General features: G+C 33.6%; 2 protein-coding genes across 2 annotated transcripts; both read right to left on the minus strand.

The window, feature by feature from the left end:
* Positions 1-451: 451 nt before the first annotated feature.
* LOC140875639 (uncharacterized) lies at positions 452-2,461 on the minus strand. Its single transcript, XM_073279371.1, has 4 exons — positions 2,009-2,461; positions 1,474-1,692; positions 887-912; positions 452-804 (listed from the first exon to the last, which is right to left on the minus strand). The coding sequence occupies exons 1-4, from the start codon at positions 2,393-2,395 to the stop codon at positions 585-587; spliced, it is 852 nt and encodes a 283-aa protein (XP_073135472.1). The 5' UTR covers positions 2,396-2,461; the 3' UTR covers positions 452-584.
* A 1,446-nt stretch (positions 2,462-3,907) lies between these two features.
* On the minus strand, positions 3,908-7,192 carry LOC140875147 (E3 SUMO-protein ligase MMS21). The gene is made up of 7 exons (XM_073278709.1): positions 6,920-7,192; positions 6,769-6,840; positions 6,400-6,510; positions 6,192-6,302; positions 4,954-5,093; positions 4,429-4,514; positions 3,908-4,335 (listed from the first exon to the last, which is right to left on the minus strand). Exons 1-7 carry the CDS (start codon positions 7,013-7,015, stop codon positions 4,193-4,195), a joined length of 759 nt encoding a protein of 252 aa, XP_073134810.1. The 5' UTR covers positions 7,016-7,192; the 3' UTR covers positions 3,908-4,192.
* Between the last annotated feature and the right edge of the window lie 9,376 nt (positions 7,193-16,568).

A 16,568-nucleotide genomic window follows, 5' to 3' on the forward strand; every position in this document is an offset into this window, starting at 1 on the left:
TCCTTTCTTCCTTTAAGAGAAAATACAAAGAAAATATGGAGTGTTTTTCTTGTGTGAGTTAGAAAATTATTTCTCGGTAATACTCGGGGTGTGGGATAGTGAGAGATATAATATTTTGTATGCACTTGTAATATTTCTCCGGTTATAAATATTGCAGTAGCTCCGTGGACGTAGCCTATATTGGATAAACCACGTAAATCCTTGGTATTCTTATTGATTATTTTATTCTGCAATTATTATCATCACGATATAAATCCATAACACACCAGAGTATGTCTAGCCCTAAATGAAACAATGGTTAAGATGGGAAAAACATATTGAATCTACCAACCGCATCATGTCGACGAAACACTATTTACACTCAACTGTTTTGTCTTAATCTCATGTTATCCAAATTTTGTTGGCAAACATAAATCCACGACAATTTGTTCAAATATTAAATTGAAACAATATTCTGCATTAGCTATAGAACACGTGAATTTACATTGTGTAAAGGTCATTACCTTGTCAAGAGAGTTTTACAACGTAATTACAAAATTAAAAATGAATAAATCCGTCGCCTCGATCCATTTTCCATTCTCCCCCTACTCTGTGTTATCAGAATTTTGATCCTCATTAGAACTGGCTGTTCCAGTCTCGGCATCACCCAATTGTGGATCGGACGAGCTTAAGGGTTCATTTTCTCCATCATTATCGCCTTCCATAAAGGAGTTGAAGGCAAGTTGTCCCGAATACAGGAATAATCCAAGAGCATTAGCACCAAAGACAAAAGTAGCAAGGTAACAAATTCCATTTATTATAGTCCTGCACGGAATTGATGAAGAATGATAATAAGTCGACGATAACAGGGAAACAAGCTGGCTAGGGAGGGAGTTTCAAGATTTACCTAATTGTTATGGTTATCTGGCGGACCTGAAAAATGGTTAAAATCTTTAATATTAGTGCATTGGACAATAAATTTTGCAAAGTCCTAACGAAGTTCAATAATAACGTTCAAACCAAACAAACTGAACTCGAATTCGAACTTAAATATAGCCCAAAACATTACATTCTTGAGTTTTGAGCATTTTCAAGCTCGAATTCAGATATGAAAAAATGGCTAGAATTCGATGCATTCAATATGTTTACAACCCACTACCATCATTCATTATAAAATAACTAAACATCATGGAATTTATCTTCACAACACATCCAACCACCAATAACATGATGAAGTCATTAACTACCATATGATACAAGCTGACTTAATTTTGCCCAAAACACAATTTAATTAAGAAATTTCTTGTGTACACCACATCAAGCATATTTCTTGGAGCAATGGCCCTAAAATGAACCACATTATTCATCAAAGAAAATTTCAGAAAAACATACTATTGGGCTTAAATCACACCAACTTGATGAGGAACAAATGCTAGACTTGGTCTATGCAAAAGTTCTTTCCTTTAACTAGCAAACCGTAAGTAAAGAACAAACCGAGTAGTTATCTGAAAGTGTCTGGCGATTTAGAGAAGCTTCGATGGTTGCCGTAAACTTGTACAGGATCGTAGCAATCACAGCAGCTGTTACTGCACCTAGAAACGCTTGAACAGGTGAAGGCGGAGACTTGGTTGTAACTGGAGATAAAGACATAGATTTCAAGCTATCTACAGCCTCCTCCTTTAAAGATTTCTTCGTCCCCGAAGACCGAAATTTCTGAAACAAAATTAACCGTGATTGAAAATCTATAATAGAAGTTAGAACATAAAAAACAAAGGCTTGATGTGCAAATTCTACAAGATGGTCGCATTAAAGCTGATAACATATTTTCAAAGAAAAGGACACAACTCCCAACAGAAACTCTTCCGTCTGCAAACGATCCCACGATTTCTAACACAAAAGGCTAGGCATCGAAGAAATGCGCACAAAAGCGTATGGAACCAGAAGGCGAGTTTGATTCATTCTCGCCCAAATCAAAGCAACGCTGTAAGGAAAAGACGCGCACAGCTGAAAGAACAGCGAAATGACGTACCGTTCCTTTGGCACGCTGGGCGCGGCGGCGGAGGGAGCGGAAGAGAAAAATGGCGATGGAACCGGTGAGGAGGACACTGGTGGCTGTCTGGAGGAGGGTGGGGTCGTCATTGGTTGCAAAAATGGAAGGAACTGAGGGAGGTAACTCGACGGGACCCTCAACCGGCGGCGCTACAACGGGTGTGTCCGCAGTTATAGCGGCGGTGAGTTCTTCAGAGAGCTGGGCAAGCCATGTCTTGTGGGCAGAACAGAGTGAATAGTGATTATTGGGTTTGATGGGTCTTGAAGGAAATTGAGGAGGACGTGAAAATGGCAATGGAGGAGGTGGGAGGGGGAAGAAGGCGGCGGCGGCGGAGAAGCGGAGGAGCTGCAGCTGAGGCTGCCACATTTGGCGGGTTCAAGGATGATGGAGGATTATCTATTTAGCTTCTCAACTGATGATAAAATTTTTATGGGAACAATATCATGAAATGGTACAACCAACAGATGCATATGGTACAAGTACAACTATTTACTTTTTGAGGGCAAAATTGAAAATTCATTTCAGCATATATTAAATTATATATTTGTTACATAAAACTAATAAATATTTAATTAATTTATTATAAAACATATTTTTTACAAAAGAAAAAGAACATAAATTTTTGGGGTCTGAAAAATATGTAGAAATATTACATATGATTAGATATCACAAGAAAAAATATGTGACCGTTAAACAAATCATCTATTGTTTGAGAGAGTTTTCAAGAAACATTTTTTTTTGGCTTTTTTCACAAAATTTTGAAATTTTCTGAAATTTTGTGAAAGAAAAGCTGAAAAATGCTTCTTAGAAACTCTACCAAACATCACCTTAGTAAAACATATTCCAACCGAACTATCATACCTGATAAACAAACAAATAAATATATAGTGTATATATGTGTAAAAATATTTATTACATGTGCACATGTTTCATTCCATGTTAATTTGTTTTAAGTTGAAGACATTATTAATGTATCTATTTTCATTTTATCAAGATAAAAATTATGTGTCAAATGAGCTAATGAATCCATTGAACAATTATCAAATAATTCATGTAATAATTTGATAAATACCAATAATTTATGGTTTTTTTCAATTTTAAACAAATATGTATAGATTGAATTTTTTTAGTATTTAAGACCAAGCTTCTACCTCATACGTCAATATTATTGCTCGCAAAGAATATGTTTGTTACATCATTGAAGAGGCTAGTGATTTGGTATAAGCATCCACATTGCTACCATGTTATTAACATAAAAATACTCTTCACATCATCAAAAGTTGTAGGCCCCACTGTTAATAACACATTCATCTTTTTACCCACAACCCTATTAACATTAACATTCATTATTTATGGGTCTCACATTTCACTCAATAATAAAAAATTATTTTATATTAAATAAATATATTTTTCATATATTTTAAAATATTTAAATTATTATTGATTTTCGAAATAATAATATTAATTTTTGAGCTTTGATTTTATTAATTTAAAAAATAATAATAAAATTATTTTAATATATTATTTAATTCAAATATAAAAAATTTAAATTGCAATTAAATATATAAAATTCAAAAATCAATCCATTAAAAAAAACTTGTACACATTTCATAAAATAATATTATTAAAAAAACACCTTCAAACAAATATATATATTATTAAAAAACGCAAAAAAAAAAAAAAAAAAAAAAAAAAAAAGGAAACAAACATGTGGGGCCCATGACAAATAAAAAATTTAAAAAATACTCCATTATTAATGGCAAGTCACAATGCCCAATAATGGAGAGACAGTGTTAGCAGATGCTCTAAACCAGAAGATACCATTAAAATTTCTCATAATAAGCACATCAACATATTGATGTGTTCTTTAACCATACGTAACCGAATGGCGATTTTTCCTATTTTCACATAGCATGCCTGCTTCAAGAAACTGTTTTCTAGAGTTGCAGGCAAAAAAAATTTCACAATTCACATTGGGGTTAGAGTTTAGCTGAAGCACCAATTTACATTCTTGAAATCGTCATTAACCGAAAAATGAAACATAAACTATTGTTCGTGCCTTTCTGAGTTCCACACATGCAGCAGCTTATAAGGGACTAAAATCTAGATTGACACAGTTAAATGTTCTCTAATGATCACTGTATTCGGAATACAGTCCATGGGCTAATCTTCATCATCAAGGTGAGTAAAATCTTCTATCATGTCAGCCCTCATAGATTGTTCGTTCTTTGAGCGTAATTCTTCAATTTCTATCAGAAGAAGTGGGTCACATGACACCCTATTTTCCCGCAATGGTTTTGGGCAACCTGAAATGAGAAATTATCGCATTGCACGGTACAATACTCAATGAGTTCTCTTCCGCCACAGTTTTACTTTATAAATAATGATACACAAAATACCTGTCACAGGACATCGACCCTGTGCATCATTGGACGATATATGGCGCAGGATAGCCCCCTTTTCATAAATGTGTTTGCAGTCCATACTGCCGAGAAAGCAAAAAATTAAATTACACAAGTTGGTGTGCGTTTTTTGCTTAACAAGAGGTAATTCGGTGTATAGAGACTAAGTTTTTAGGTTACACTGGATGATAAACCAACAATCTAATGGGCCAGTGCAGCATTATAACCAACACAAAAAAAGTGTTTTTTATGCCTTTAATGTAAAAATAGGTCAAGCAAAAGCAGCCACTTTACCTTCTTGTATGTCAAAAAGACAAAAGTAGGAATTAAAAAAGGGTGAACAAAAGTCTTATGTCAGTTGGAGAAGTATTTCAAAAAAACTAATGCAGCTGGATAACAAAAGCACATTTTTTCCAAAACAATCATATAAATTGTTGCTGCTGATGATTGGTTTTTATTCTCTGTTAAAGGTTTCCTAAATGGAGCAAGCTAATTTAACACAAAATTAGAGAGAAAGAACACCTCCGAACAGGATCTTTTAGTTCAATGACAGGCTTTCCAGTCAATGGGCACGTAACATTCAGAAGATTGCACTCGGTGCTTGTCATTACAATGTCCTCCATTTCATCACCTGGCAGAGGCTGTCCCGAGTGATGAACATTCTGCATAAGAAAACCACGAGTAATTTAGAAGAGATATTTTATATTTGACAACTACTGAAAATGATTTACAGTGCGGCAAATTGAAATTTCCATGTCTTTCGGAAGCAAGAGAAATTTAGTTGAAGAGGTTGAGAATTCAGTTAAAGGATAACACTGGAGAGAGAGAGAGGAGAAAATGTCAAGATCTCAAACACCATGGCCTCAAAGTTGGTTTTTGGTACTTTTACAGACTGCATCTGGCAACAGAGAAAGGATATATGAAAACAGCAAGCACGTTATTGTTTTCTCACGTTGATTTCTGAATCCGCTGGATGAAACTTGGAGTTTGGTATATTTATCACATCATAATGCTAAAATGCATGAGCTCTCTTTGATGTTGCTTACAACAAAATAAGGTTTTTCTGGGGCTATCTAAAGCAGCCTTACCATGAAACTTGATATGTTTTTTTCTACTACAAGTACATAAGTCTCAATATTTCCACCATGGCACTAGCAATGATTTTAAGTTCAGGCTTCTACATCTCATAAAATATTACCCATAGTTCTTTGGGATAACAAGAATTTAAACATATCCCTCGAAAACCATCCAATTCCACATTGGATAGACTATCATATTATCTTTTGAGCTTTGTGTGACTAGAACTTAAAAGTTGTCAAGTGGAGGACATTGTATCCGTGATCACTTTTAAGTGTGTGCATATACATGTCTAGGGTTGCAGGCAGAAAGGATATATGATATAGAAGAGATAAAAGCTAATTAAACCATTCACCACATTTATGTACAAAGCCGATTTTCAAGTTGTCAGTCCTTGATCAAAATAAAGTAGAAGAAATCAGGATTGACAAAAATTCTGGACCATGCTCGTGAATCTTAAGGCCTGGTATTATACACAAGTTTTTAACATTCTAAAAGGCATATGAGATAATTCTACAGGCTAAAATTTTTTTATAAGAACAAGATAAGTATCACTCGAGGAAAGAAACACCGAGAGTATAGAAAAGGATAAATATGATCGAACAAAAAAAGGTGATTGTCTTTTCCATATTATGATCCAAAAAAACATAAGAAGAAGTCAAAGATCATGATTATAGGCATACCCAGATAGCTTCACGGAACTGCCGCAAAATTGGATTGTTCTGTGAGGCAGATGCAGAAGCAGCCTTTAGTCTCTCGACTTTATCATCCAACAGCTTACTAAAATTGCTTGGCTGCAATCCCAAATAACAGGTGATGACAAATCATCAGCTTTAACAAAACCAAATTTGAAATCAGACCACATAGGTACATTCTTCGTCAAACTATTACCTCCACCCCTGGCTGGAATTCATTTCCAACAGATTGGATAGCATTGGAAAGATGAGTACAGTTATCTGAGGCTTCCAACAATTCTAGGACACCATCCTCGAGCTTCTTAACCTACAATATCATCAGATTAAGGACACCCAATATATTCGTCATTTCCAATAATCCAAAACTCGGGTTATCAAAAAGACAACACCATTGATAGCAAATTGCCCAGCACAAACTGAAAACTAAAGTTATTTATTACAAAGCAATATACACAACTATGCATTCAAAACATTTAACTTTATAAGCACTTGGAATTAAAAAAAAAAAATCCAAAATCTCCCAACAGCTCGAAAATTGTGCTAGGGTTTAAGCATTGGATGATACCATATCGGATTCATGGTCTCTCTCCAGATCGACAGCGATTTCTTTCATGGTCATTATCGCCTTCCTAATTTCCTGAATCCGCAGACAAAAATGGAAAAGGAAACAATGTTATAAAATTACTAAGAAACACAATCTGAGCAGTAACGCTAACCGCCAATATAGTTTGATTGTCGGAACAAAGCGTTGAAGCCGCCGATTTGATTCTTCCATGAGCGGCGTTACTCCGAGGAGCAGAGGTCGACGCCATCGTAGATTTCACTATTTGGAGTTTGGAGGGAAAACGCGTGACTGAGACGGAGAGTGTCCCAAAAACATTTGATTTTTTTTTTGCCCGTATAATATAAATAAATTAAGACTGCCTTTGGTCCGTTGATTGAGAGTGTGATTGTGGGTTTTTCTTATAATCCATAGTTTAGTAGGCTTTTAACTAAAAATTCACTCACGCTGATTTTAAAAGGATTATGTTCGACTAAGCCATTGTTTTTTTTTTTTTTTTGAAACAACGACTAAGCCATTGTTAGGTGCCCGGTATAAAGGTTTTTTTGGCTGATTTATCTGGTCTTTACACTCTTTACGTACAACCCATAAATTTTTCACTGTTAACGAGATATCTCTATTTCTACAGTAATACGCCGGCGAAATGGACATGTCAAAAATGAAGTCAAGCTTTCACAAAAAACTAGGGAAAAAAAAGGCATTTGTAGTAACTAGTAATGCCACTTGAAGTGGCATGACCACAAACTTTTAGGAAAAAACACGGCTCGACTTAGTAAACTTGTTCATCTATGTCAATCAAAGGCTGACAATGGCTTATAAATAGTATGGGCTCGGAGAAGTTTTCTCCATTGTTTGACTTCAATGTTTTTTTAAGGGTGTTTGGCTAAGCTTATTAAAAATAGCTTATAAGCAATTGTTAAAGTGTTTGGATGAACTTATTTTAAACAACTTAAATATGTTGATGTGTTTGGTATTATAAGATTTTTTTATTGTCAAAATTACCAAAAAAATATAATATTACGAAAATAATGTAAAATAGTAATATACATACAAAAATATTTTAAAATTTATTATAAATGTTAAACATATATTAAAACATTAAATTATTTTTAATTTTAATTTATAAAACAATTTAATAAATTATGTACAAAAAATGGGCAGAGGGCAGGGTGAGAATTTAATAAAATATATAAGGATAATATGAAAAAGTAAAATATCAAAATAATATATTTTTAAAAAAGTAGGGGTCACCTTACTTTTTTAAAAACAGCTTATAAGTTGTCAAACAACTTATTTTGACAGCTTATAAGCTGTTTGACAAAAAATGCCAAACAGATTTACAGAGCTTATAAGCTCTTAAACAACTTATAATCTGTTTTTAAGAGCTTATAAGCCATGTTTGACTTCAACGTTAGTAAATTATAAAAGCTCGGAGATGATTTTTCATTGGTTGATCATGCTTCAATAACAGTCGGGCAAAAAAATTTGAATATGTACTCTTTTATTTTATACTTTCACTAAATTTTTTAATGTAAATTTTTTTTATCCCACTTGAATATATGTAAAAAAAATCACATTTTCAATTTCTAAATAACGTTTTGGTGTTAATTTTCTTCTAGGTATATATTAATATAAAAATCAAGTTAGCTTTCAATTTTTGAATATTTGTCGTATTTTGAATTATTAATCATATGGTTGAATATAATATGTTTTAATTGTTAATATTTCTGATTTTAGTATTGGTAAATTAATGTTAATTATAATTATATCTGTTATTAATATTATTACAATTTTAACTTTTTAATTAAAAAATACGACGTGTTTTAGTTGTTATTCATTAATCTATTAAATTGTCATTATTATCAAATTTATTGTTATTATTATTGTTGGTTATGTTGTTGGTTTTGTTGACATATTTTATCTGAGTACTATAAAATTTATTGTTGTAGTTACTATATTGTTGCTATTATTATCCTTACCTTATTTAATTTATACAAATATTATCCCACAAATTTCTTAATATATTTAATTACTATTATTATGATTATCTAACCATTATTAGTATTTTTTAAAAAGAATTAAGCAAGTAGTGCATAAAAATTTCATTATCAAATATGTTATTGTTGTTGTCGATTTATTTATTTTTATTTTTATATAGTGTTATCAAAGTTATTGTTATAAAAATTGCTACATTGTTATCATTATCATTAGCTTATTTAATGCAATTATTATTATTATTATTATTATTATTATTATTATTATTATTATCATCATCATCATCATCATCTTCTTCTTTTTTTTCTTCTTCTTCTTATGAATGGATGGATAGTGTGATGAACTCTTATATGCAGGTGGTAACGTTGTAATAGTACATAATACATTACAATATAGCGGTATTACGCTAAAAGCAACACGAGTATCACGATCTATGAATTTGCATGAACTGAGGAAAACTGTGTATCGGCTACTGAATATCAAAAATTTAGCTTGAAATTTTCAACAAAGTAGTCTTACGTGGACAAGTTAAGTTGTCTAGAAGTACATCTTCACATTCATGATGACAAAGAATTAAAGTTTATGTTGGATGTTAGCAATGAAATGCGATGTATAGAATTGTATGTTGAATCTGAGCCGATCGAGCATAATGTAGATGTTGATGAACCCGAATAATGCATTCCAAGTACAACTCAAGGATTCAATTCAATGGCATTCAATGAGGAAGCTGATACTTCTATTGGGGAATGAGATCAATATAGTATGGGTTCCTTAGAGGAAAATGTTTGATGGCTAACACACGAGTATTGGATTCTGTTGCAAAGGATGTAACTCAAATCATGCAAGATTTTTTTTCAGTGGATGCCAATATTGTTGGATCTGGTCATGCAGTGACATCTGTCGTACAAAAAAAAAAGATCACGTGAATTTTTACAAGATATTCATTGCAATGCCACCGAGATTTATACTAAACCTGAAGCATCTTAATTAGGTGAAACAAATGAAGATGCAGAAGATGATGATAATGAGGGTGATCTTGGCCCATCTCATATTGCTACTCATGGTCATATGCATGAAAGTCCTGGTGAGGAAAAACCATATGTTGCACCATGTCACTACACAACACCATTACCTGTCGCGCCTATTGTTCCGCCCACATATGCTGTCCTTAAATTCTTTAGTGCATTATATGGCGAGCAGTGTCCCGATTCTGTTGGTATTACAATGCGGATAGTGGAGAACTTTGCACGAACATGGTTTTCAAAGATAAAAATCATTTGATATCATCATTTAAGAATTTCTCAGTTAGGGTTGTTAGATGCGAGTACAAGTTGTAGAAAGTACGAAGACTTTGTGGAAAGTTCATTGTAAGAATATATCTTTGAATATCTACTATAGGTGGGGCCACCGAGCATCGTTAAAATTGAAATCTAGGTACTTCAAGATCACAAAATATGGTGGTTCACACACGTGTATCTCTACCCAGGTAGAAATAGATCTTCATAACCTAGACCAAAACATGATTGGCTCCACACTCATTGGTGTTTTTCAATGTGATCCTTCTCGCGAGATTAAATATGTCATACAAATAGTGAAATATTAATATAATTATGAAATATCATATGGTAAGGCGTTGTACAACTTAAAGCAAGAGGTAGAAAATATATACACATGGAAAATTTATGTACATCTTTTTCCAAGATACATAGGTGCCCTTGTAAAGTATAAACCCGGTAGTAGAACCATTTACCAAACAAAAATTCTTCAATCAAGATTTGAAATTACATGTTTTGGGTAGGATGGCAATTTCCTCCGAACCCGATGGGTAATCCGATATCCGACCCGAATAGAAGAGGGTATGGAGGCGTGTTTTGGACCCGATTGAATAACTGGATAAATGGGTATGGGGATCTCGTATATGGGGATGGAGGAGGATGTAGTAATATCCTACCCATACCCGACCCGATACCCGATTAAATAAATATATATACATACATACATACATACATACATACATACATACATACATACATACATACATACATACATACATACATACATACATACATACATACATACATACATACATACATACATATTAATTTATATTAATTAAATGCTAATTTAATTTTTTGGTGAATTATGTTAGTTAGATGAAACAATGAAAATTATTCGTATAAATCTAATGTTATTTTGTAGGACTTTTATTTTTTATATAATATTTAGGTTGTAGATTTTTTTACTATGTTTTATTTTTTATTTTTCTCTTAAAAATTTTGGTATAAAAATCTAGTAAATAAATATAGTTTTATCGAAATAATTCAAATTTAAAAAAATGTATTTTTATGGAGTAAATATGATAAATGGGTAGGGTATGGATATCCGATCCTCCGATGGGTATGGGGATGGGGATGAAATTCAATACCCGATAGGTATGGGTATGGGTATGGGGATGAATTTAATAAATGGATATTGGGATTGAGAAACGATATCCTACCCATACCCGACTCATTGTCATCCCTAGTTTTGGGCTTTTTCGATCATGCATATATGGGTTCCGAAATTGTCACAAAATAAACAACATATGGCTCCCATTTGTACACAAATTATAAGCACAATATGCTTATAGTTTTAGGTTTGGATGCAAACAACCAAATCTTACCCCTAGTATATATTTGTGATTTATATGAATCTAACTAACTATGAAAAAAAACACAATTATTGTAGAAATCGTGCCCTTAATTCAATGACAATAAAGAATCAAAGATTTTGTCTCGAACTTGAAACAAGTAAAAATAAACTGATAGGTTTGGATATTCACCCCTAATTGATGAACAGTTCTAGTAATAAATAATCTCAAAAAAATTGTTATTTAAAGAGACCTTCAAATAACTTTTATTTGATAATGTACGATGAAGAACAACCGATAAACGCCACAAAGTTATAAAACTTTTATTTGAACAAAACTAAAAACTTCAAGTAAAATTCTAGAGAGAATTTTAGGATTGATAATAATAAAAAAACTGAATTGTATTGTTATATTCAATAATGAATGTATATGTTGTATTTATAGTTATAACTCAAAATAATAAAAGATAATGCAAAATAATGCAAAAGATATCAAAAAATATCATAAGAAAGTTTTCTAATAGACTTAGAATACTCATATAAAAAATACTTCAAAAATCCCGCACACACAGTACATGCCGAAATGTGTGAGAGAGAAAGGCAAGTGTGGGTGCGCTGGAAAAGTAGCGCAGGTGCGATGGTGCTTCGTACTTCACACAAAAAAACTCTGCTTCAACGCGGTTGCGCCTAACCATAAGCGCGGGTGCGCGGTGCGCTAGTGCATCGCTTTTCTTTTTATTTTCTTTATTTTCTTCAATGGTTTCTTCACTTTCTTGATCTTTTTGGACTTCAAAAACATTATAGCATCTTTCAAATTGATCTTCAAGCATTCCAACTCCTTCTTGATAATTTACCATTAAAAATTGAAGCGCATCATTGAATTTCTTGCTACTCCCTCTCGTCATTGGTCCTCGTGGCATCTCTAATAGATCCTTAGCTTCCTTAGAAACTTGATCAACACGTGAGCCATCCATGATCGCATCATCATCCCTGATGCGATTATGGATAGCTCACATGTGGATCGAGTGGCAAGTGGAGTTCGAGATCCATTGGAGTTGCCACGAGGGCCAATAACGAGGAGCCGAGCTAACAAATTCAAGACGGTACTTCAGAAGTTGATGCTAAATTACCAAGAAGAAGTTAGAGCACTTGAGGATCAATTTGGGAGTTGCATATGCGTCCTTGAAGTGTTGGGAGTCAAAAAGAGTGAAGAAAATCAAAGTGAGGCAGAAGTGGTCTCGCTCAAGCGAGAGCTATGTCCGCTCTGTTAATGATATATTGTGTGTATATTCTTAGGGATTTGATTAGATTATATCTTTGTATATCTTTGTTTAAATTAGGATTTTATTTGTGCTTATCTAGTCGTGATAGGCCCTTCATATTGTTGTATATATACACTTCTCTGGTGATTAATAAAATTATTATTCACACTCAAATCTTATATAGTAACGCCCGAAATTTTCTCATGTAAATTCGCATGCATAATTAGGAAAAATAATAATTTAAAAATTATAAAGGAGGGTAAATGATTTTATGTGCTATTATGTGAATTTATGTGATTTATGTGTATGATTTAAATATTATTTTTAGCATTTAACCCGCCGTTATGCCATTTTTTAGAATTTTTAGAAATATTAGTTTTCGATCGCATAGACGAGACCGTGGATGAACGAGGTATAGGAATTTTATTCCAAATATTTTATGAGAATTTTATGAGCCATAAATTATTATTTTAAGATATTATTTTCAGAAAATAATAGTTTCAATATATATATATATATATTTAGAAGAGTCCAATTTTCACAAAAATATCATTTTAAGAGTTTCTAGTAGGCTTTTAAAAACCCATATTATATCATTACGAAAATTCTTCATAAAATAGCAAAGTTTTAATGGGCTAAATTGTGTTTAAACTTGGATTATTATTTTTGGAACCCAGCCCAATAACCATGCAAACCCATAATCAAAATTTGGCCCTCGTTCTTGTTCTCCATCACCTTCTCCACATCACAACACACACAACACACGATTTTTATGGAGATTTAAGCAAGGTTTCAAGCTCGTTCATCCCAGGGATCGATCTACGCGCCCGACATCAAGTTTTTGGCTTCATAAATTAAAAAGACACGTTTGAATTCTCTTCTTGGCCACCATTTAAGTCGTATATTCTGATTTATGCATAAAAACCTTTCAATTTTAATGTTGAGTTCGATTTGTTTTAGAGATCATTTCATGTGAATGCTAGCTGCTCATGGCTTACGTATTTCATGTTTTTCCTCACGTTTTGTTCTTTCTACCTTCATGTGATCGGCCATGGCTGCTGCTACTGGTTAGGAGTCGTACCAGGGTCCCTAGAGGTCTAGAGTACAAGGTGGCTCAGTCGTTAGGGGCTGGGTTGATCAAGGCCGATGGGGTTTTTTGATGGGGTTGCTACAAATCGGCAAATTTCAGGATTTCCAAAATTGGTTCGCTAGAGCTGTGTAGGGATCGGTTCAAAGCGAGGCATGGCTCGTTGAAACCGCCCAGACGTGGGCTACATCTGGGCGATGGAGCTCCGACCAGCAGCAGCTGCACGGCCGAAGGAAAAACAAAATAATAAATTGAGAGGAGTTCGGGTTCTATTTTTTTATGGGCTGGGTTGGCCATCACGGGTCCGGGTGGGTCGGTTATGTCATGGGGAAAGTTAGATGGGTTCGGTTTCGGGTTGTGTTAGTTGGGCTGGGTTGGCCGCCCAGACGTGGGCTACGTCTATTTTATTTTTAATTTAATTAATAGTTTAAGTGAGATTATGGGCCTATTTTGGGTTAATTAATTATTTGGACTTCATGGGTTTACTAAATTGGACTTAAATAATTAATTAAGTAAGTTCAATAATTTTTATGGGTCTAGGGCCCATAGAAGTTATTGATCCATGTTTTGGGCCCATTGGGCCAGTCTAGGTTGTTATTGGGCTTGGGCTTCTCTATTGGGCCAGATATCTCTTATTGAGCTTTAATAAATTATTTGGGCTTAAATGCAATTTAATGGGCTTAAGTTGTGTTATTGGGCCAGTCTAAAAGTTAATGGGCTTAAGTCTAAGGAGTCAGCAGCCTGAACCAATCCATGAAAAATATACATTGTTCCGTAAATATATATTTAATTATTGCATGAATATTTTAAGTATGAAAAGTATTATTTTTATATTTACATTATTAATTAATTAAATATATATTTACGTGCAATATTTTATGAAAATAAGATCATGAATGATTTTTATGATGTGCATGATAATGTACGTATATGTATGATGTTGGGCATAAAAATATTTTAAGGAAGTTGAAGTGGGTGTGTGGCAAATACGGGATTGGGAATGGGATAACTAGGCCCGGAGCCCTTTCGATAGAGTACGGGACTGAGATTCGGGATACTGAAGCCCGATTGCTTTTCCATATGTTATGATTTCCTACATATCCGGGGTCAGCCTCGTGAAGGGGCCAAGAGGTGGAGATTCCACCGCCACATACGTTGGTTCTTTGATTGATCAATCACTTACACGGTCACACGACATGGATATAACCTTCAGAGTTTTTAAATTATGATATGCCCTAAATATGATGCATGATGAATATGTTATGAGTATGTATGTTATGTTATGTGATGATCATGAGATATGTATTATAAGGACATGCATGGATATATATATATATATATATATATATATATATATATATATATTATATGTTGCATCAATTTTATTCACGTTGTTATTATGAGATAAAGAGTATTGAGCCTCTAGACTCACTAGACTTAGATGGTGCAGGTGAGCAGATAGATTTTGATGTAGAGAACTTAGCCCCGACTGGTGGTGAGAATGTATGAGCTCTCGGCGGTTGGCTAGCCCGTCTCTTGACTTTATTTAAGTGGTTTTGAATATTAAAACGTTTTCCGCATATATTTTATGATTTATTTATGAGTTATGGATTTTTATTTTGAGATGTTATGAGAGTTAAGTGATATTATTTTATGCATGAATTTATGGATGTTTAAAGATATTTTAATTGCATGCAAAATATTGAGATTTTTATGTAGAATATTTTTATTGATATTTATTCATGTTTAAAAATATTTAAGAAATTATTTATTTAATATATGTATATTTGTACACGTTTTAATTATATATATTATATTAAGTATTTAGTTAGTTAGTTATTTATTTATAGATGCATGATTTCTAAATACATTTATGTATTATTTTAGTAATACACGTTTTTAATATATGTATAATATATTTAAGAATTTAATTAGTGATTATTTTTATTTGCATGAAAAAATGTAGTATTATGTGTAGAATATTTTATTGTAAATTATTTTAAGCTTATGTGCATATATTTATGGGCATATATGTATTACTTTTACTTTAAATTAATATATGTATTTATATATACATTTATATAATAGGGATTATTTTTTTTTTAAAAAAAAATTCAGTAGTAGTAGGATCGAGTCGTTTCATTTATGGTATCAGATTCATTTGGCTCACGCCTATCAACCCTACCCTAAGCAATGGCCGCCAACACCTCTGTCACCTTCACCGCCCAACCATCCCTCACCACCATTAACGTGGCTGCCCAAGCTCCACTCAAGCTCACTTCCACAAACTATCCTGCATGGAAAATTCAATTTCAATATCTTCTAATCGGTTATGATCTCATGGGCTTCGTTGATGGCTCCCGGTCGTGCCCGCCCCCTACCATCACCAACGATACTGCCACCATCTCCAATCCGGAGTATCTCCTCTGGGTTCGACAAGATCAGTTACTTCTCAATGCGATCATTGGTGCTCTCTCACCCATCTTGATTCCGTTCATTGATTCCAACACATCTCTTGATGCATGGGCGACGCTTGCCAAGACTTATGCTTCTCCTAGCCGGGGTCGCATCTTAAAACTCAAGGCTCAAATTTTGAATCCCGTAAAAGGCGCAAAATCCATCATTGGCTTCATGCACAACATCAAAGTCACGGTTGATGCTCTCGCTCTCATGGGTGTCACTGTTGACTCTGAAGATCTTACTCTCAAGGTTCTTCATGGCCTTGATGACAACTACAAGGAATTATCTCCCGCCATTCAAGCTCGTGATACGACTATCTTCTTTGACGAGCTTCATGAGAATCTCCTTACCTTTGAGGCCCAGCTTGCCGC

This window comes from Henckelia pumila, chromosome 1 (genome assembly GCF_033568475.1).
Source record: "Henckelia pumila isolate YLH828 chromosome 1, ASM3356847v2, whole genome shotgun sequence".
NCBI classification, from domain to species: Eukaryota; Viridiplantae; Streptophyta; class Magnoliopsida; order Lamiales; family Gesneriaceae; genus Henckelia; species Henckelia pumila.